Source organism: Notolepis coatsorum (assembly GCF_963971535.1).
Source record: "Notolepis coatsorum genome assembly, chromosome: 18".
Taxonomy (NCBI): Eukaryota; Metazoa; Chordata; class Actinopteri; order Aulopiformes; family Paralepididae; genus Notolepis; species Notolepis coatsorum.
The window spans coordinates 1,892,349-1,914,332 of NC_140182.1; the positions used below are offsets into that span (position 1 = coordinate 1,892,349).

General features: G+C 48.6%; 1 protein-coding gene across 1 annotated transcript in view; it reads left to right on the plus strand.

Annotated features, from left to right (window-relative positions):
* Positions 1-21,984, plus strand: part of cadps2 (Ca++-dependent secretion activator 2) — a gene marked incomplete at its 3' end in the record, with an annotated part of 521,480 nt that overhangs the window by 273,083 nt on the left and 226,413 nt on the right. Inside the window, 2 exon segments of the mRNA XM_084334474.1 lie at positions 4,627-4,738; positions 21,382-21,521. Of these exon segments, the coding sequence (XP_084190600.1) occupies positions 4,627-4,738; positions 21,382-21,521 (252 nt within the window).

A 21,984-nucleotide genomic window follows, 5' to 3' on the forward strand; every position in this document is an offset into this window, starting at 1 on the left:
GGGACATTATTCACCTATCTCAGCTGGGACATTATTCACCTATCTCAGCTCGGACATTATTCACCTATCTCAGCTGGGACATTATTCACCTATCTCAGCTCGGACATTATTCACCTATCTCAGCTGGGACATTATTCACCTATCTCAGCTGGGACATTATTCACCTATCTCAGCTGGGACATTATTCACCTATCTCAGCCTGGACATTATTCACCTATCTCAGCCTGGACATTATTCACCTATCTCAGCTGGGACATTATTCACCTATCTCAGCTGGGACATTATTCACCTATCTCAGCCTGGACATTATTCACCTATCTCAGCTCAGACATTATTCACCTATCTCAGCTCGGACATTATTCACCTATCTCAGCTCGGACATTATTCACCTATCTCAGCTGGGATATTATTCACCTATCTCAGCTGGGATATTATTCACCTATCTCAGCCGGGATATTATTCACCTATCTCAGCCGGGACATTATTCACCTATCTCAGCCAGGACATTATTCGCCTATCAGCTGGGACATTATTCACCTATCTCAGCTCGGACATTATTCACCTATCTCAGCCTGGACATTATTCACCTATCTCAGCTCGGACATTATTCACCTATCTCAGCTCAGACATTATTCACCTATCGCTTGGACATTATTCACCTATCTCAGCTGGGACATTATTCACCTATCTCAGCTGGGACATTATTCACCTATCTCAGCCTGGACATTATTCACCTATCTCAGCCTGGACATTATTCACCTATCTCAGCTGGGACATTATTCACCTATCTCAGCTGGGACATTATTCACCTATCTCAGCCTGGACATTATTCACCTATCTCAGCTCAGACATTATTCACCTATCTCAGCTCGGACATTATTCACCTATCTCAGCTCGGACATTATTCACCTATCTCAGCTGGGATATTATTCACCTATCTCAGCTGGGATATTATTCACCTATCTCAGCCGGGATATTATTCACCTATCTCAGCCGGGACATTATTCACCTATCTCAGCCAGGACATTATTCACCTATCAGCTGGGACATTATTCACCTATCTCAGCTCGGACATTATTCACCTATCTCAGCCTGGACATTATTCACCTATCTCAGCTCGGACATTATTCACCTATCTCAGCTCAGACATTATTCACCTATCGCTTGGACATTATTCACCTATCTCAGCCGGGACATTATTCACCTATCTCAGCTGGGACATTATTCACCTATCTCAGCTGGGACATTATTCACCTATCTCATCGTTGGTGGCACCCTGGACGATTACAAGGTCTCCTTCTGAATGATTAGCCGATGCCGAGTCTCGCGCCCGTCCACCGCTGCCGCCAGCCACACAGCCTGGTGGAGGGCCAGCGGGCGGCGGTGTGGTGATGAGACGGCCCGTTCACACACTCCTGTTGGTGCGCAGGCTTCCTGGGCTCGGGTCACCATCCAGGTCTGATGAGATCAGGGAGCGACCGCTGGGCTCAGTGTTGAGCAACACTCGTAGACTGTACCTGACTTTAACACGGCTAATGACGCAGCTCCCCACAAGTCATTAATTCGGCCCTTATATCGGATTAAAAAGCCATACGGTAATGCCAAAATCATTAAGCATAATTACGTGGACAGCTTGATTAGCTATGATTACATCATGGTCATAAAATGACTCATTCTGTCATTTGTAGCATTAACTCATCGACCGCCACGCCGTTTTTCCATCTTTACTCCCTGGCGCGCCAGCGTTATTGACCATTTTCACGATGTTTGCGGACCCATCGTATATATATTCTATATTATAGCTATGGAGACAATAGTACGGCTCGTTTGACGGGCACTATTTATTATAGTCCAACATGTACAAACAAACCAGTTCATTTCTACATAACTTTTGTTTGTGCGCTATATTCCACGCTAAACATCGGCCTGTTTCAAAATAATCCAGTCTCGTTTTCTAGATCGTGAGATATGACATGGTGTGTTATGTTGTGTCGTGCTGTGCTGTATCTATGTATTTACTGTGTCATGTTGTGCTGTATTATGTATCCATTGCTGGGAAGGGAATGGGGGGGGGGTAAATGTATCTATGTTCCAGTTTTATGTCCTGTACATTACAATGTACTGTTTATGTATTGAGGAATACACTCTGTACCGATCACCAATACCACCACCTGGTTGTGTGGCAACAAAGGAGTCTTGTATCTTGTATCTTCCCACTGTGTGTCGACTGAACACTATACTGTATACTATATATATTCAGACCCCTTTTGTACACATAAACAGTACTGTATATTTGTAGATCTGGTATATCATAAATGTATAGATGTAGCAGTACTGTATCTGTATGTCATGTATGTCATATATGTTACGATGAATTGAAAATGGGGGACCCTGATGTAAACAAGACGAAAGTCTTTCTCTGGTCTGCATCCCCTTAACAATTGTGTGTATTGAGCTGTACTGTATCCATTCTGCAATCTGTTAATAAAGTTTTCAATCAATCAATACTATCAGTTTTCTGTGTGTGTGTATACAGTATATATACAGTATATATATATACACATTATTAAGGTGTAACATTCTTGTATTGTATTATCACGAGAGCCAGCATTCCATTGGAGGCTACTTGGTGTTACAGTACATCCAGTATGGTGAAAATAAAGATCTTCAGTCTTGAATCTCAAGGCTTCTACCGTGTTTAGTTGCTAGGGTTTGATCTTCACGCTTCCTAAGAGCTTATGTCTTGTGTTAAGGTGTGAGCTGAGGTACAACAGAGGCTAAATACAATCACACACAGTATACTGTACCTCACTGTAGGCGCTCTCAAAGTACTGACATACATTACTGAATAGAGTTTAACATTATAAAGATTTTAAAATAAATGTCTGCCATTTGCCGCATTTCTCTCTGAATGGATAAAAAAAATGTATAAAGTGTCACAACTGAATGCATCTCTTGGCACCATGTTGCCTTGGAAACTGGGGGAGTTGAATGTGGAATCTTGTTTTCCTTTTTGCCCTTGACAATCATCAAGGGTCATTTCTGATTCTAAGGCCGCCACACACACACACACACACACACACACACACACACACACACGCACACACACACAAGCAAGCCTCGGACTGCCATTCTGACTCACGGTATACACTTGTGTTGTAATCATACAAAGGCGCTGGATGTACAGCCTGCGAAATTACCTGTAAAATGCAATCTAGCTATAATGCCACGACAACAGAGAGGAGAGGGTGACGTCGTAGCCTTGTCTCCTCACCCCTCTACCCGCCGGCTGGAGAACGGAGCGTAAGTGCTTCGTAATAGCAGTCATCATCAGTGACACGCTCTCGGGGGGGAACATGAATCATGAATCCACACACGTTAACCACAACCTGTTACACAAACCTGTGTTGTGACTACGATGACGGCACGACCCGCGCTCACGACCCGCGCTCCCGACCCGCGCTCGCGACCCGCGCTCACGACCCGCGCTCACGACCCGCGCTCACGACCCGCGCTCACGACCCGCGCTCACGACCCGCGCACCCGACCCGCGCTCACGACCCGCGCTCACGACCCGCGCTCACGACCCGCGCTCACGACCCGCGCTCACGACCCGCGCTCACGACCCGCGCTCACGACCCGCGCTCCCGACCCGCGCTCACGACCCGCGCTCCCATTCACACCGCTGGGTTTAACTCCAAGGGAAAGCGCCGCGGCTCCACTTACAGTTCACGTACAGAGTTAGCCACTTTGTACTGAAATCGATTAACTTTTCGGCAATTAATCAATCCGGTTCCGTTAACCCTTTCACCGCGGCAATACACAGAAGGTTAACCCTTTCACTGCCACACGACAGCGGGTTAACACTTTCACTGCCACACTACAGAAGGTTAACCCTTTACTATCACACCGCCGACGGTAACCTTCTGTAGTGTGGCAGTGAAAGGGTTAAGCACCGCCGTTTAACAAAAGTCTTTTTGATGTGACAGTGTTTCAGATGATCTGTATTTAAGGGGACCCCTCTTGTGTTTCAGATGCTCTGTATTTAAGGGGAACCCTCTTGTGTTTCAGATGCTCTGTATTTAAGGGGACCCCCCTTGTGTTTCAGATGCTCTGTATTTAAGGGGAGCCCTCTTGTGTTTCAGATGCTCTGTATTTAAGGGGACCCCCCTTGTGTTTCAGATGCTCTGTATTTAAGGGGCACCCTCTTGTGTTTCAGATGCTCTGTATTTAAGGGGAGCCCCCTTGTGTTTCAGATGCTCTGTATTTAAGGGGAACCCTCTTGTGTTTCAGATGCTCTGTATTTAAGGGGAGCCCCCTTGTGTTTCAGATGCTCTGTATTTAAGGGGAACCCCCTTGTGTTTCAGATGCTCTGTATTTAAGGGGAGCCCCCTTGTGTTTCAGATGCTCTGTATTTAAGGGGAACCCTCTTGTGTTTCAGATGCTCTGTATTTAAGGGGAACCCCCTTGTGTTTCAGATGCTCTGTATTTAAGGGGCGCCCCCTTGTGTTTCAGATGCTCTGTATTTAAGGGGAACCCTCTTGTGTTTCAGATGCTCTGTATTTAAGGGGAACCCCCTTGTGTTTCAGATGCTCTGTATTTAAGGGGCGCCCCCTTGTGTTTCAGATGGGGCACGCAGGGGGACTTCACCACGACGCACCCGCTGCCTGCCGTCAAGGTGAAGCTGTTCACCGAGAGCACCGGCGTACTGGCGCTGGAGGACAAGGAGCTGGGACGGGTAAGAGGCCACGCCCCGCGGGCACCGCTCAGACACCACCGCCCCGCGGGCACCTCTCAGACACCACCGCCCCGCGGGCACCTCTCAGACACCACCTTACTGCTCAGACACCACCTTACTGCTCAGACACCACCTTACTGCTCAGACACCACCTTACTGCTCAGACACCTTACTGCTCAGACACCTTACTGCTCAGACACCTTACTGCTCAGACACCACCTTACTGCTCAGACACCACCTTACTGCTCAGACACCACCTTACTGCTCAGACACCTTACTGCTCAGACACCTTACTGCTCAGACACCTTACTGCTCAGACACCACCTTACTGCTCAGACACCACCTTACTGCTCAGACACCACCTTACTGCTCAGACACCACCTTACTGCTCAGACACCTTACTGCTCAGACACCACCTTACTGCTCAGACACCACCTTACTGCTCAGACACCTTACTGCTCAGACACCACCTTACTGCTCAGACACCACCTTACTGCTCAGACACCTTACTGCTCAGACACCACCTTACTGCTCAGACACCACCTTACTGCTCAGACACCACCTTACTGCTCAGACACCACCGACACCACCTTACTGCTCAGACACCACCTTACTGCTCAGACACCACCTTACTGCTCAGACACCACCTTACTGCTCAGACACCACCTTACTGCTCAGACACCTTACTGCTCAGACACCTTACTGCTCAGACACCACCTTACTGCTCAGACACCACCTTACTGCTCAGACACCACCTTACTGCTCAGACACCACCTTACTGCTCAGACACCACCTTACTGCTCAGACACCTTACTGCTCAGACACCACCTTACTGCTCAGACACCACCTTACTGCTCAGACACCACCTTACTGCTCAGACACCTTACTGCTCAGACACCACCTTACTGCTCAGACACCACCTTACTGCTCAGACACCTTACTGCTCAGACACCTTACTGCTCAGACACCACCTTACTGCTCAGACACCACCTTACTGCTCAGACACCACCTTACTGCTCAGACACCACCTTACTGCTCAGACACCACCTTACTGCTCAGACACCACCTTACTGCTCAGACACCTTACTGCTCAGACACCACCTTACTGCTCAGACACCACCTTACTGCTCAGACACCACCTTACTGCTCAGACACCACCTTACTGCTCAGACACCACCTTACTGCTCAGACACCACCTTACTGCTCAGACACCACCTTACTGCTCAGACACCATCTTACCGCAGTGCATAGCTCTTAACTTTGAGTTTCTCTACAAAGTTCAGTTCTAAATGACCTTACAGAACAACAGAGCAGTGCGTCGCTCTTAACTAAGTAAGAGTCTTTGGAAGATATCTAGCGAGTTGGCTTCCCTGATGTTTTTGGGTCGTTTGTTATCTGGGCAGCAAACAACGTTTCTTTTGTTGATTTCTCTCGTGTTACACGTGGCTGTTGGTCGATTGTCTGATACTGATGCCACCGGTTTTAGCATGATATTAGCTCAGTATCGAATACCACTATCGGCATCGGTGCATCCCATAATATCAACTACTACTAGTGATCAGCACTACGCCTGGCATCACCTGGTATCAGTCGTATCAACACGAGCGACACTAAAATGATGCTCCTCTGCTAGGCTGCACCTTCACTCATCCACCACAATTGATTCCAGTCACTCCTTATTAGCTGATAACCCATGTTTCATTCATCAGTCATATCCCTGTGTATTGATCACCACCCTTAATGCCACCCCTCCATCTTTATTAATAGAAATCCCAGTGGACTGTCGCAGTCGATTTTGATTGTGAAGTCATTTAGATTGTAAAGTCAATTTGATCGCTGTCGTCACAACTGACACGGGTGATTTGTCACTATTAGCATCACACTGTGGATGTGTGTCAGAAGAAGGGGTTCCAGAGGCCTGCAGTATTACTATACACCCCGGGTTCTACCATGTACTATACATACTCAGTAGGGGTGTAGCGGTACACAAAAACCACGGTTCGGTACGCACCTCGGTTTTGAAGTCACGGTTCGGTGCGGGTTTTTCGGTACAGTGGGGGAAAGTTTGGCTTTCCATGTTCCACTCAGAGGTGATTTATGCCTCTTTTCCATTGCATAGTACCTACTCGACTCTACCCTACTCTACTCGCTTTAGGTACCTGGTACTTCGTTCCTTTTCCACTGCAGGTAGTACTCCGTGTGGGGAGGCGGGGCCGCTGGCGTACAGCATGAGCTCCGTGAGCATAGCTATGTCCGTGAGGGCTTGGAGCAAGCCAGAGTAAAACACAGTTTTCAATCAATAACAACATTAACCAGACTCTCGGTGTGTCTATTCCGTTAACATTACCTCTCGTGTCTATTCCGCTAACGTTAACGTTACCTCTTGTGTCTATTCCGCTAACGTTACCTCTCGTGTCTATTCTACTAACGTTAACGTTACCTCTCGTGTCTATTCTGCTAACGTTAACGTTACCTCTCGTGTCTATTCTACTAACGTTAACGTTACCTCTCGTGTCTATTAGGTAATAACCGGTTTAAAATGGATGATGGTGATTACCTCACGTTGTGTCTATTCTACTAGTATTAACGTTACTAGTACAAACAATCAATAGCGAGTTATATTGATCTGTGCACGCTATGTACGCTAGCCAAATGCTAACGGTAAAACGCAATCACATAAGCTAACAAATCAGCGATCTTTTTGTGAGAGTAAACTCCGCTCGGTGGTAAATTGTGTTGATGTTGGTTTTGTTTCGTCAATAAATGAGGCAGAACACACAGTGAATGTATCCTTTTTTGTTTATTGCACTTGTTCCTGCTGCAAACAAATAATGCAATCCTATGCGAGGCATTAAAGATGGCGTCTTTCTGTTTTTGTGCAGACGCTCCAACGTGTGACGCTTCTCTCTTCTGACCAATCAGTGGTCTGCAGTGTTTCACGTCACTTTTTTGGTACCAGTTCTACTCGCTTGGAACCTCGACAGAGCAGGGACTAAAAAATAACCCAAAAAGTACCCGGTTCCAGGTATTATGGCAATGGAAAACCGAAAATGCAGAGTAGGCTGCTCAACGAACAATAAACACTATGCAACAACCATCAAATGCACACAGCACACACATCCACACGCACACACTCACTTTAAACAAACAACACACTGCAGCACCCACTTTACACACTTTAGAACACCTAAACACACTTTACACTTTTGCACTACAAGGATTTGCACTACAACTCGTACACCTTACTGTAAATTGTACCTAAATTGTACCTCATCCCATTTCTGCTTTGCACTATATAGTATTGTATATTAGTACATTGCATAGTATATTGTATATTGTATGGTAACTCAGTTACTTCTATTCTGCATCGAACATTGTACATATGTATATACTGAACACTGTGACATCTATTTTTACTTCTATTTTACATGCTATACTATTTTATTTCATACTTATCTTGTCTAACACAGTCTCTGGAGCGAAACAGTAAGAAGCATTTTGTATAAAAGTATTCTGTACTTCTGTATGACAACTATTAAAGAAACTTGAAACTTGAAACTAGAGTCGAGTAGGTACCATGCAGTGGAAAAGGGGCAGTACTAATTGTACTTGTAGGGCTGTCAACAAATATTCTATATTGAAATTAATAATCGAGTTTTGATTTCAATCCTGCACGCAAAAAAAAAGTTCTGCATGTGCGTTCGTTAGTGGTTAACACACCGTTGTGTTTGTTCGGTACACAGCCATACTGGACCTTCGGTACTGAACCGGTTCGGTATGGATATGTGTACCTTTACACCCCAGTACTACTATTTACTACACACACACTGAGTACTACTATATACTATATACACTGAGTACAAATATGTACTGTATACACTATTACACCTCCCATAAGTCTCGACAAACGGTTTATGAGATATGAAAGGAGGTAGGTATAGCAATGAGAATAGGTTCACTGTGACATGTTGTAAACGGTGCCAGAGAGCGGATTACCGGTGAAACTATGTAGAAACTATCCTCTTGTGTGGCCAAAAGGTACAACTTCACACTAAATGTATTCAAGGGACAGTGATTGAATACACTGTCCATTTTTTCGATCGGAAAAATATTCCAGCACCCAGGTCCATGGCCCGCTTTCAGCCTCGTGAACCATGTAGCACGGTTAGCTTACAGACAGACGTATTGGATAAGCATGGTTATCGGCTGCTGCAATTAATATGTTACTATTGGTTGCATCAGTGAGAGTGGGCCCTCCCCCCCCCCTTCATCATCTCTCCCTCGCTCCTCTTCATCATCTCTCCCTCGCTCCTCTTCATCATCTCTCCCTCGCTCCTCTTTAATCTCAAATGGATGATAATTCTTCTGATGAGAAACAGTGAGAGCTTGAAAGATGACCTCCTCCCCTCCTTTTTTTATTTTTTTTATTCAGATAATGGTTGAAGAAGTGCGTCTTTAGTCGACGGCGAAAGATTGGACGTGATTCGGCTGTCCTCCTAACTGGGGTGGGTAGTTCATTCCACCATTGTGGGGCAAGGACTGAGAATAGGCAGCTTCTCTTTGATGACCCTCCCGGAGCTTGGATAGGAGTAGGTCTGAGGCGGCCAGAAGATGCAGAGCGTAGGGGTCTTGAGGGTGTGTAGTTAGAGACCATTGACCGGAGGTAGGCGGGAGCGGTTCCCTTTGACGCACGGTATGCCAGGTCGAGGGCCTTGAAGCGGATTCGTGCAGCAATGGGGAGCCAGTGCAGGTCCCTAAGAAGTGGGGTGACATGGGCCGACTTCGGTAGGTTTGAGATCAGGCGGGCCGCTGCGTTCTGAATAAGTTGAAGAGGCTTGGTGGCAGTGGCCGGGAGGCCAGCGAGCAGTGCGTTGCAGTAGTCGAGGCGGGAGATGACTGTTGATTGGACGAGGAGTTGGGTGGCTTCTTTTGTCAGGAAGGGGCGGACAGGCCGAATAGACTGTATAGCATAGCCGAATAGACTGTATTTTAACGACGGCCATAATATGGTGGTACTTGGAGAGCCAGCTACGTTCTCAGGTGGTACTTGGTGTAAAAAGTTTGAGAACCACTGTTCTAGAACATTAGTTCCTGCCACCGGCATTCTTCCTATAGCTTTCCAGTAACGTATTGTATCCTGTAGGTGTGCTGATGAATATTAAAGGAGTTACATTGGGCTTCTTGACAGCGAGTGGAGAAGGGCCGGAGAAGCTCGTCACTCGGTATGATATACAATGTTATTGTCGAGGAGACGTTACCTGCTCACTCAGAACAAGGTCGAGCTGCCGACAGAGACGGACGTCTGCTGCTCCTCCAGAGAGAACATGATGTCTGCTGCTCCTCCAGAGAGAACATGATGTCTGCTGCTCCTCCAGAGAGAGAACATGATGTCTGCTGCTCCTCCAGAGAGAACATGATGTCTGCTGCTCCTCCAGAGAGAACATGATGTCTGCTGCTCCTCCAGAGAGAGAACATGATGTCTGCTGCTCCTCCAGAGAGAACATGATGTCTGCTGCTCCTCCAGAGAGAACATGATGTCTGCTGCTCCTCCAGAGAGAACATGATGTCTGCTGCTCCTCCAGAGAGAACATGATGTCTGCTGCTCCTCCAGAGAGAACATGATGTCTGCTGCTCCTCCAGAGAGAACATGATGTCTGCTGCTCCTCCAGAGAGAACATGATGTCTGCTGCTCCTCCAGAGAGAACATGATGTCTGCTGCTCCTCCAGAGAGAACATGATGTCTGCTGCTCCTCCAGAGAGAACATGATGTCTGCTGCTCCTCCAGAGAGAGAACATGATGTCTGCTGCTCCTCCAGAGAGAACATGATGTCTGCTGCTCCTCCAGAGAGAGAACATGATGTCTGCTGCTCCTCCAGAGAGAACATGATGTCTGCTGCTCCTCCAGAGAGAGAACATGATGTCTGCTGCTCCTCCAGAGAGAACATGATGTCTGCTGCTCCTCCAGAGAGAACATGATGTCTGCTGCTCCTCCAGAGAGAACATGATGTCTGCTGCTCCTCCAGAGAGAGAACATGATGTCTGCTGCTCCTCCAGAGAGAGAACATGATGTCTGCTGCTCCTCCAGAGAGAACATGATGTCTGCTGCTCCTCCAGAGAGAGAACATGATGTCTGCTGCTCCTCCAGAGAGAACATGATGTCTGCTGCTCCTCCAGAGAGAACATGATGTCTGCTGCTCCTCCAGAGAGAACATGATGTCTGCTGCTCCTCCAGAGAGAACATGATGTCTGCTGCTCCTCCAGAGAGAGAACATGATGTCTGCTGCTCCTCCAGAGAGAGAACATGATGTCTGCTGCTCCTCCAGAGAGAACATGATGTCTGCTGCTCCTCCAGAGAGAACATGATGTCTGCTGCTCCTCCAGAGAGAGAACATGATGTCTGCTGCTCCTCCAGAGAGAACATGATGTCTGCTGCTCCTCCAGAGAGAACATGATGTCTGCTGCTCCTCCAGAGAGAACATGATGTCTGCTGCTCCTCCAGAGAGAGAACATGATGTCTGCTGCTCCTCCAGAGAGAACATGATGTCTGCTGCTCCTCCAGAGAGAACATGATGTCTGCTGCTCCTCCAGAGAGAACATGATGTCTGCTGCTCCTCCAGAGAGAACATGATGTCTGCTGCTCCTCCAGAGAGAACATGATGTCTGCTGCTCCTCCAGAGAGAGAACATGATGTCTGCTGCTCCTCCAGAGAGAGAACATGATGTCTGCTGCTCCTCCAGAGAGAGAACATGATGTCTGCTGCTCCTCCAGAGAGAGAACATGATGTCTGCTGCTCCTCCAGAGAGAACATGATGTCTGCTGCTCCTCCAGAGAGAACATGATGTCTGCTGCTCCTCCAGAGAGAGAACATGATGTCTGCTGCTCCTCCAGAGAGAACATGATGTCTGCTGCTCCTCCAGAGAGAACATGATGTCTGCTGCTCCTCCAGAGAGAGAACATGACATGGTGATGGAAGCTGAGTTGAAGGCCTCACTCGGAGAGGTAGACTTTGTTTCCACCACAGCTTGATTGATTGATTTAAAACTTTATTTAACAGATTGCAGGATGGGTACAGTACAGTACAGTACGGCTCAATACACACAGTTGTTAAGGGGATGCAGACCAGAGAAAGACTTTGCTCTTGTTTACATCAGGGTCCCCCGTGTAATGGACGGCTGACAACGGAGGCTAAACAGGTGGTCCGTTACTTGTTCGGAGATGGGGAGGGGGGGGGGGGGGGGGGGTTATCGAAAGTGACGAGTAACGTAACTAGTCATTTCTATTACTTAGTAATCAGTAATCTTCTTCTTCTTCTTCTTCTTCTTCTTCTTCTTCTTCTTCTTCTTCTTCTTCTTCTTCTTCTTCTTCTTCTTCTTCTTCTTCTTCTTCTTCTTCTTCTTCTTCTTCTTCTTCTTCTTCTTCTTCTTCTTCTTCTTCTTCTTCTTCTTGAGTAACTTGCCCAACACTGGTGGCGCCCCCTGGTGTTGATGTGTGGGCAAAGAGTTTAGTCCATGAGGCCGAGACAGAGAGACACAGTGAGTCTGATGGGAGGAGACGTGTGAGGGACACCACAGCCAATCAGGGAGGAGACGTGTGAGGGACACCACAGCCAATCAGGGAGGAGACGTGTGAGGGACACCACAGCCAATCAGGGAGGAGACGTGTGAGGGACACCGCAGCCAATCAGGGAGGAGACGTGTGAGGGACACCACAGCCAATCAGGGAGGAGACGTGTGAGGGACACCGCAGCCAATCAGGGAGGAGACGTGTGAGGGACACCGCAGCCAATCAGGGAGGAGACGTGTGAGGGACACCACAGCCAATCAGGGAGGAGACGTGTGAGGGACACCACAGCCAATCAGGGAGGAGACATGTGAGGGACACCACAGCCAATCAGGGAGGAGACATGTGAGGGACACCACAGCCAATCAGGGAGGAGACATGTGAGGGACACCACAGCCAATCAGGGAGGAGACATGTGAGGGACACCACAGCCAATCAGGGAGGAGACATGTGAGGGACACCACAGCCAATCAGGGAGGAGACGTGTGAGGGACACCACAGCCAATCAGGGAGGAGACATGTGAGGGACACCGCAGCCAATCAGGGAGGAGACATGTGAGGGACACCGCAGCCAATCAGGGAGGAGACATGTGAGGGACACCACAGCCAATCAGGGAGGAGACATGTGAGGGACACCACAGCCAATCGCTGCCTGAGGGAAGTTCTTTTAATAATAGATCCACCTCTGTGATTCCTAGGCTCAGTGTGTTCTCCTGTTAGTGTGTTAGTGTGTTAGTGTGTGTGTGTGCTCCTGTTAGCGTGTGTGTGTGAGTGCTCATATTAGCTTGTGTGTGTTAGTGTGTGTGTTCTCCTGTTAGTGTGTGTGTGCTCCTGTTAGCTTGTGTGTGTGTGTGTGTGTGAGTGTGTACACGTGATGTGTGTGTGCTGTAGGGCTGACCCCTATTAATCGATTAGTCGACTAATCGGTCGAAAGGGCCCGTAGTCGACTGGCCAACCTCCTAGTCGAATATAATAAAAAAGAAAAGAGGCCTAGAAGCGTGGCTAACGCTAATGGCACACATACCAGAGGCTAACTGCCTAAGAAAACAGGCACAGAGGCACTGAAAGAGGATTTCACCCATCTAATGAACACACTAGACTAGACAAATATCAAGATGTATCCATCAGTGGACCAATTGCATGCTTTTGCAGAGAACAAGAAGCCTTCAGTCGACTCCTTCAGACATTAAGCACCCCCACAGCCCAAATGGAATGATACAAAAAAATATATATATATACTTTTTTTTTTAGGTCGACCAATAGTCGACTAACGGCAAATTTTGGCCAATCCTAGTCGACCATCCAAATCCTTAGTCGGGGACAGCCCTAGTGTGCTGTTTGTGTTACATTCTGCTAAACTGTGGACATATCTCTGCCCTGTGGGGGAAACACCTCCACCGTCCAAACCTGGTTCAAATGGCATTAAGTGTGAGGTTTGTTTTAACCTGCTTGGAGACCTGGGTGGGTGGGGTTTACCATATCGGGACCATGCTGGTACAGATTGTTTCAGGTAAGTCGTCAATGAATATACTGTAGGCTACAGGGCCACAATACAGTGTCTTTCTATTCTATTTTCTATTGTCCTATTTGGCAAACCCAACCGGTATTTCAAGGTTAAAGCAAATGCTAAGAATGATTAGCTATTAAAACAAAAAATAATAATAATTATTATCTTTATTAGCATTTTACAGCTTTTTCTGGCCACGCAGGACCGATGGAGGAGAGGGAGAGAGGGAGGAGAAGTAGGGAGGACAGGACCGAGAGAGGGAGGAGAAGTAGGGAGGACAGGACCGAGAGAGGGAGGAGAAGTAGGGAGGACAGGACCGAGAGAGGGAGGAGAAGTAGGGAGGACAGGACCGAGAGAGGGAGGAGAAGTAGGGAGGACAGGACCGAGAGAGGGAGGAGAAGTAGGGAGGACAGGACCGAGAGAGGGAGGAGAAGTAGGGAGGACAGGACCGACAGAGGAGAGGGAGAGAGGGAGGAGAAGTAGGGAGGACAGGACCGACAGAGGAGAGGGAGAGAGGGAGGAGAAGTAGGGAGGACAGGACCGAGAGAGGGAGGAGAAGTAGGGAGGACAGGACCGAGAGAGGGAGGAGAAGTAGGGAGGACAGGACCGAGAGAGGGAGGAGAAGTAGGGAGGACAGGACCGACAGAGGAGAGGGAGAGAGGGAGGAGAAGTAGGGAGGACAGGACCGACAGAGGAGAGGGAGAGAGGGAGGAGAAGTAGGGAGGACAGGACCGACAGAGGAGAGGGAGAGAGGGAGGAGAAGTAGGGAGGACATGCGGCACATGGTCACCGGGTTGGGGAAGCGAACCCGGGACGACCGCTTCACGACTCAGCGCACTATATGGTGTGCTACTGGAGCGCCCCCTGCTGGGCTACTGGAGCGCCCCATTATTAGCAATTTTTACCTAGATCTGTATCCTTGCTTCCTTCCTTCCCTCTGTCCTTGCTTCCTTCCTTCTTTCGCTCTGTCCTTGCTTGCTTCCTTCCTTCCGTCTTTCCTTGCTTGCTTCCTTCCTTCCGTCCTTGCTTCCTTCCTTCCTTCCGTCCTTGCTTCCTTCCTTCCTTCCTTCCCTCTGTCCTTGCTTCCTTCCTTCCTTCCTTCCCTCTGTCCTTGCTTCCTTCCTTCCGTCCTTGCTTCCTTCCTTCCTTCCTTCCCTCTGTCCTTCCTTCCTTCCCTCTGTCCTTCCTTCCTTCCTTCCGTCTGTCCTTGCTTCCTTCCTTCCCTCTTTCCTTCCTTCCTTCCTTCCTTCCTTCCCTCTGTCCTTCCTTCCTTCCTTCCCTCTTTCCTTCCTTCCTTCCTTCCTTCCCTCTGTCCTTCCTTCCTTCCATCTGTCCTTGCTTCCTTCCTTCCCTCTGTCCTTCCTTCCCTCTGTCCTTGCTTCCTTCCTTCCCTCTGTCCTTCCTTCCTTCCTTCTTTCCCTCTGTCCTTCCTTCCTTCCTTCCCTCTGTCCTTTCTTCCTTCCTTCCCTCTGTCCTTCCTTCCTTCCTTCTTTCCCTCTGTCCTTCCTTCCTTCCTTCCCTCTGTCCTTTCTTCCTTCCTTCCCTCTGTCCTTGCTTCCTTCCTTCCATCTGTCCTTGCTTCCTTCCTTCCTTCCTTCCTTCCTTCTCTGTCCTTCCTTCCTTCCTTCCGTCAGGGCTACCTATTTCAGTAATTTAATCTCATCCAACAAGCACAATCCCAGAGTATTATTTAAAACCATTAACACACTTGTCAGCCCCCCCCCCACCCCCTACACCAGTGCTGTCAAATGAGGACTGTAACCGCTTTCTTCAATTTTTTGTCACCAAGGTTGCAAACATAATGGCAAACATCACTCCTTCACTATCCCCCCTTCCCCTCCATCCCACCACTCAAGCATCCCTGAGCGATTTCTCACCTGTCTCTCTGGATGATCTCACCACCTTAGTCACCTCCATGAAGACCTCCTCGAGCCCCCTAGACATCCTTCCTACATCCATGTTTAAGGAAGTTTTCTGCTCTGTTGGCCCCAGTCTAGTCACTATCATAAACTCATCCCTAGCCTCTGGTTCTGTCCCAATCTATTTTAAGGAGGCAGTCGTACAGCCACTCCTTAAAAAGCCCAACCTAGACCCCACCATCCATAACAATTTCAGACCCATCTCCAAGCTGCCTTTTGTAGCCAACCAGCTCACCACCCACATGTCGCAAAATAACATCTGTGACAAATTCCAATCTGGCTTCCGCAAACTCCACTCCACTGAATCTGCCCTTCTCAGAGTATCCAATGATCTCCTGATGTCTGCTGACTGTGGTGAATGCTCTGTTCTGGTCCTGTTGGACCTGAGCGCAGCGTTTGACACGGTCAACCACAACATCCTTTTGGACAGGCTCAGGGAGTGGGTGGGCATCTCTGGGAGCGCCCTAAACTGGTTTGCCTCTTATCTAAAGGAGAGAACGTTCTCGGTGGCTGTGGGTCCTTTTAAATCTGACCCCACCCCCCTCTCATGTGGGGTACCACAGGGATTGGTGCTAGGACCACTCCTTTTTGCCATCTACATGCTTCCCCTAGGCCTCATCAATAAATTCACCGGCATTAAATACCACTGCTATGCAGACGACATACAACTACTCTGCTCTTTTAAACCCGACAACTTGGAGAAACTCAGCCTTCTCCAGGAGTGCCTGCTCGGCATTGAGAGCTGGATGCGGAGTAACTTCCTCCAGTTAAATGCAAATAAAACGGAGGTGCTGATCGTAGCAGCTGAGAAGACTGCAGCTAGAGTGGCCACCCACTTGGGGTCCCTTAAAGACAACATACGTCCCCGCCTGAGAAACCTGGGTGTTGTCTTCGACCAGGCCATGAACCTAGACAAACATGTCAAAACACTCACACGCACCTGCTTCTTTCACCTCAGAAACATTGCAAAACTACGCACCATCATATCTCACTCTGAACTAGAACTGTCCGTGCATGCTTTCATTTCCTCTAGGCTTGACTACTGCAACTCACTTTTCACCTGTCTCACCAAATCATCCACAGATAAACTACAAATGGTCCAAAATGCTGCAGCCAGGCTACTCACAAGGTCAAAAAAATCATGCCACATCACTCCCATTCTGGCATCCCTGCACTGGCTCCCGGTACACTATAGAATTCACTTCAAAGTCCTCACTTTCACTTTCAGAGCACTCCACCGTCAGGCCCCCATCTACATCACTGAACTCATCCATCCCTACACCAACACCCGCTCACTCAGATCTGCCGATCAGCACCTCCTGGTGGTCCCCAGGTCCAGGCTAAAAACAAGGGGTGATCGAGCCTTCCAGGTGACGGCACCAAGGCTCTGGAACGCTCTCCCCCTGGACCTGCGAACTGCCCCCTCAGAAAACTCTTTTAAAAAACAATTAAAAACACATTTGTTCAGACAGGCTTTTGGTCATACACATAGGCACTTCTTCTTGTCCTCACTGTTCTATAGTTTGTTTTAATTAGTGACTCATGATTTTATCCAAATTCTTTTATTCTACTTTTTCTATCTGGTTTCACTGTTTTTAACTGCTGTTTGTTGTTGTTGTCATTTATTTCTGATTTTGTTTTTATTGTGTTTTTATATTAAGCTGTAGTGTAAAGCACCCTGTGCATTCGTGCTGTGATGGGTGCTATATAAATAAAGGTCATTCATTCATTCATTCATTCATTCATTCATTCATTCATTCATTCATTCATTCCATCTGTCCTTGCTTCCTTCCTTCCTTCCGTCTGTCCTTGCTTCCTTCCTTCCTTCCTTCTGTCCTTGCTTCCTTCCTTCCGTCGGTCCTTCCTTCCTTCCATCTGTCCTTCCTTCCTTCCTTCCCTCTGTCCTTCCTTCCTTCCATCTGTCCTTCCTTCCTTCCTTCCATCTGTCCTTCCTTCCTTCCTTCCCTCTGTCCTTCCTTCCTTCCTTCCCTCTGTCCTTCCTTCCTTCCCTCTGTCCTTGCTTCCTTCCTTCCGTCTGTCCTTGCTTCCTTCCTTCCTTCCCTCTGTCCTTCCTTCCTTCCTTCCGTCTGTCCTTGCTTCCTTCCTTCCTTCCCTCTGTCCTTGCTTCCTTCCTTCCCTCTGTCCTTCCTTCCTTCCTTCCCTCTGTACTTCCTTCCTTCCTTCCCTCTGTCCTTGCTTCCTTCCTTCCCTCTGTCCTTCCTTCCTTCCCTCTGTCCTTCCTTCCTTCCTTCCCTCTGTCCTTCCTTCCTTCCTTCCCTCTGTCCTTGCTTCCTTCCTTCCTTCCCTCTATCCTTCCTTCCTTCCCTCTGTCCTTGCTTCCTTCCTTCCTTCCCTCTGTCCTTGCTTCCTTCATTCCTTCCCTCTGTCCTTCCTTCCTTCCTTCCGTCTGTCCTTGCTTCCTTCCTTCCCTCTGTCCTTCCTTCCTTCCCTCTGTCCTTGCTTCCTTCCTTCGTTCCCTCTGTCCTTCCTTCCTTCCTTCCCTCTGTCCTTCCTTCCATCCCTCTGTCCTTCCTTCCTTCCCTCTGTCCTTCCTTCCTTCCTTCCCTCTGTCCTTCCTTCCTTCCTTCCCTCTGTCCTTGCTTCCTTCCTTCCCTCTGTCCTTCCTTCCTTCCTTCCATCTGTCCTTCCTTCCTTCCTTCCCTCTGTCCTTGCTTCCTTCCTTCCCTCTGTCCTTGCTTCCTTCCTTCCCTCTGTCCTTGCTTCCTTCCTTCCCTCTGTCCTTGCTTCCTTCCTTCCCTCTGTCCTTGCTTCCTTCCTTCCTTCCCTCTGTCCTTGCTTCCTTCCTTCCCTCTGTCCTTGCTTCCTTCCTTCCGTCTGTCCTTGCTTCCTTCCTTCCTTCCCTCTGTCCTTGCTTCCTTCCTTCCCTCTGTCCTTGCTTCCTTCCTTCCTTCCATCTGTCCTTGCTTCCTTCCTTCTGTCCTTGCTTCCTTCCTTCCCTCTGTCCTTGCTTCCTTCCTTCCTTCCCTCTGTCCTTCCTTCCTTCCCTCTGTCCTTGCTTCCTTCCTTCCCTCTGTCCTTCCTTCCTTCCTTCCCTCTGTCCTTGCTTCCTTCCTTCCCTCTGTCCTTGCTTCCTTCCTTCCCTCTGTCCTTGCTTCCTTCCTTCCCTCTGTCCTTGCTTCCTTCCTTCCCTCTGTCCTTCCTTCCTTCCTTCCCTCTGTCCTTGCTTCCTTCCTTCCCTCTGTCCTTGCTTCCTTCCTTCCCTCTGTCCTTGCTTCCTTCCTTCCCTCTGTCCTTGCTTCCTTCCTTCCCTCTGTCCTTGCTTCCTTCCTTCCATCTGTCCTTGCTTCCTTCCTTCCATCTGTCCTTGCTTCCTTCCTTCCCTCTGTCCTTGCTTCCTTCCTTCCATCTGTCCTTGCTTCCTTCCTTCCCTCTGTCCTTGCTTCCTTCCTTCCCTCTGTCCTTGCTTCCTTCCTTCCTTCCTTCCTTCCTTCCTTCCTTCCTTCTGTCTGTCCTTCTATTCATCCATCAGTTCTCCGATCATCAACTTAAAGCTGCTGTGTGTTGATCTGGTTAACTTAGCAGAGGACATGTGATCTGTGATCAGGGTCAAATGCACACAAATATGATTTTTTATTTTTATTTTTTTTATCTATAACCCTTTATTTTTGTTCATTTTCCTCTTTTTTCTTTCCAAAGTAACTTTTTTGCACCATTTTCACAAACATTCTCCATTTCCTTTTCACAGTCACTTTTCCACATTTTCAGTTAGAAACTTTTCTTTTGCAGTATGGTTTCCCGTGTTTGCATAGATGTCTTACCCATTTTTTCCAGGATCCATTAACTTTTACAAATATGACCTTTTTAACCCTTGTGGTCAGCGATGCAGTGGTCATGGGACAGGGTTGTGGTCAGCGATGCAGTGGTCATGGGACAGGGTTGTGGTCAGTGATGCAGTGGTCATGGGACGGGGTTGTGGTCAGTGATGCAGTGGTCATGGGACGGGGTTGTGGTCAGTGATGCAGTGGTCATGGGACAGGGTTGTGGTCAGTGATGCAGTGGTCATGGGACGGGGTTGTGGTCAGCGATGCAGTGGTCATGGGACGGGGTTGTGGTCAGTGATGCAGTGGTCATGGGACGGGGTTGTGGTCAGTGATGCAGTGGTCATGGGACGGGGTTGTGGTCAGTGATGCAGTGGTCATGGGACGGGGTTGTGGTCAGTGATGCAGTGGTCATGGGACGGGGTTTGAGCACGCACGCGCAAAATAAGCCGCTCTGCATCGTTTTTGTCCGTCATATCTTTCTGCTATAGCATCTTGCACAAGTGTGATTGACAACCACAGTGGCCAATGAGGTATGGGCCTGATGGCTGCCCTGAAAACCCAGAGCCACACGGAAACCTTCAGAAGGCATGACTCGGTATCAGGGCTGTGATGGTTCCTCTCTCACATTATCAAATCAAATCCAATGTAATTTTTATTTTTTGTATCCACTTTTTCTCCTTTTTTTCAATTTTTCTCCCATACCAATTCCACTGTGCCAATTCCCCCCCCCCCCCCCCCCCCCCCCTGTCTTGAACGTTGCTCGCATATGCCCCCCACTGGTTGTAGGGAGGATAGAAGCCTTACATCACATGTCCCCTCCGATACACGAGGAGGCAGCCTGTCACATCTTTTCACCTGCCAGCGCGGACTCTCATTCATGTAACGTGTGGGAGGCTCACACTACCCCCACCATTTTCCTGTCTCTCAAATCAAATTTATCTGTAAGGCCCGACAACACAAGTTAATGTCCCCATGGGCCGGACACGTCTTCTTTAAACAAGTCAAGAAGAAACATCACAATAAGTCAAGAACAAAACAAAGACACCATAAAGTCCAAATTTTGTTTTAAATAAAAAAAATAAATGCAACACTCCCAGACATACCCCACGCGAAGGTAAGGAAAAACTCACTCAAACCTAGCAATAGGAAAAAATGCACCACAGGCAGTGTGGAGGAGAGAAACCTTAGAAGGGCCGTTCAAGGCGCAGTGGGCAAGGCGCTCGCCACTAGTGCAGGAGATGCTGGGTTCGAGCCCAGCTCTCGGCATTGCTACCAGCTTGGCTGGTCGTTCATACTAACACAATTGGCAGTGTTAGGGGTGGGAAGCTGGTGGGGTGGGTCCGGGTCGTTGTAAACAGCGACACCTACAGTTCGGTCGGGGCGCCTGCTCAGCGAGGAAAGGATCTAAGGGGGGTAGTGTGATCCTTCCACACGCTACACCCTCTCAGTGAGAGTCCGCGCTGCCAGGTGAAAAGAAGCGGTGATTGGCTGGACGTGTGTCGGAGGAAGCATGTGATAGCCTCCACTCTCCCAGACCGACTGTGGGGGGTAAGTGCGCAGCGACCAGGAAGGGGATTGGGAATTGGCATAACGACTAACATTGGGATGGGAAAAAAACAGAGGAAAAAGGAGGGGGAAAAAAAGAAAAAAAGGGCCGTTCAAGGGGGGGGTCTCCCTTCTTAGATGTCGGTGATAGTAGTGTTGCTATAAAACGGGCGAAACAGTTGGTAAGCATGCACTCATATCAGACTAACCAGTGACGACCTTTTATGATTTTTTGTGATTTAGAACTAAATGTGAATTAGAACTAAATGTGAATTAGAAGAAGTGACCTCCCGCTGGTTTATTGACCCCCCTCCCCCCCCCCCCCCTCAGGTGGTCCTGAACCCCACGACCAACGGGCCCAAGCAGGCGGAGCTGCACCGCATGGCGGTCTCCAAGAGCAGCCAGGACGCAGAGCTGAGGATCAAGCTGGCCGTGCGCATGGACAAGCCCCCCAACATGAAGCACAGCGGGTAAGAACTACAGCTCCCAGGCCCCCCAACATGAAGCACAGCGGGTAAGAACTACAAGTCCCAGGCCCCCCAACATGAAGCACAGCGGGTAAGAACTACAAGCCCCCCAACATGAAGCACAGCGGGTAAGAACTACAAGCCCCAGGCCCCCCAACATGAAGCACAGTGGGTAAGAACTACAAGTCCCAGGCCCCCCAACATGAAGCACAGCGGGTAAGAACTACAAGTCCCAGGCCCCCCAACATGAAGCACAGCGGGTAAGAACTACAAGCCCCCCAACATGAAGCACAGCGGGTAAGAACTACAAGTCCCAGGCCCCAATCCAATCCAATCCACTTTATTTATATAGCACATTTAAAACAACAAAGTTGACCAAAGTGCTGTACAAGTCCACAAACATAGGATAAAACATAAAACATAAAAATGTAATAAAAACACATAATAAAACAGTACAATGTGTCAC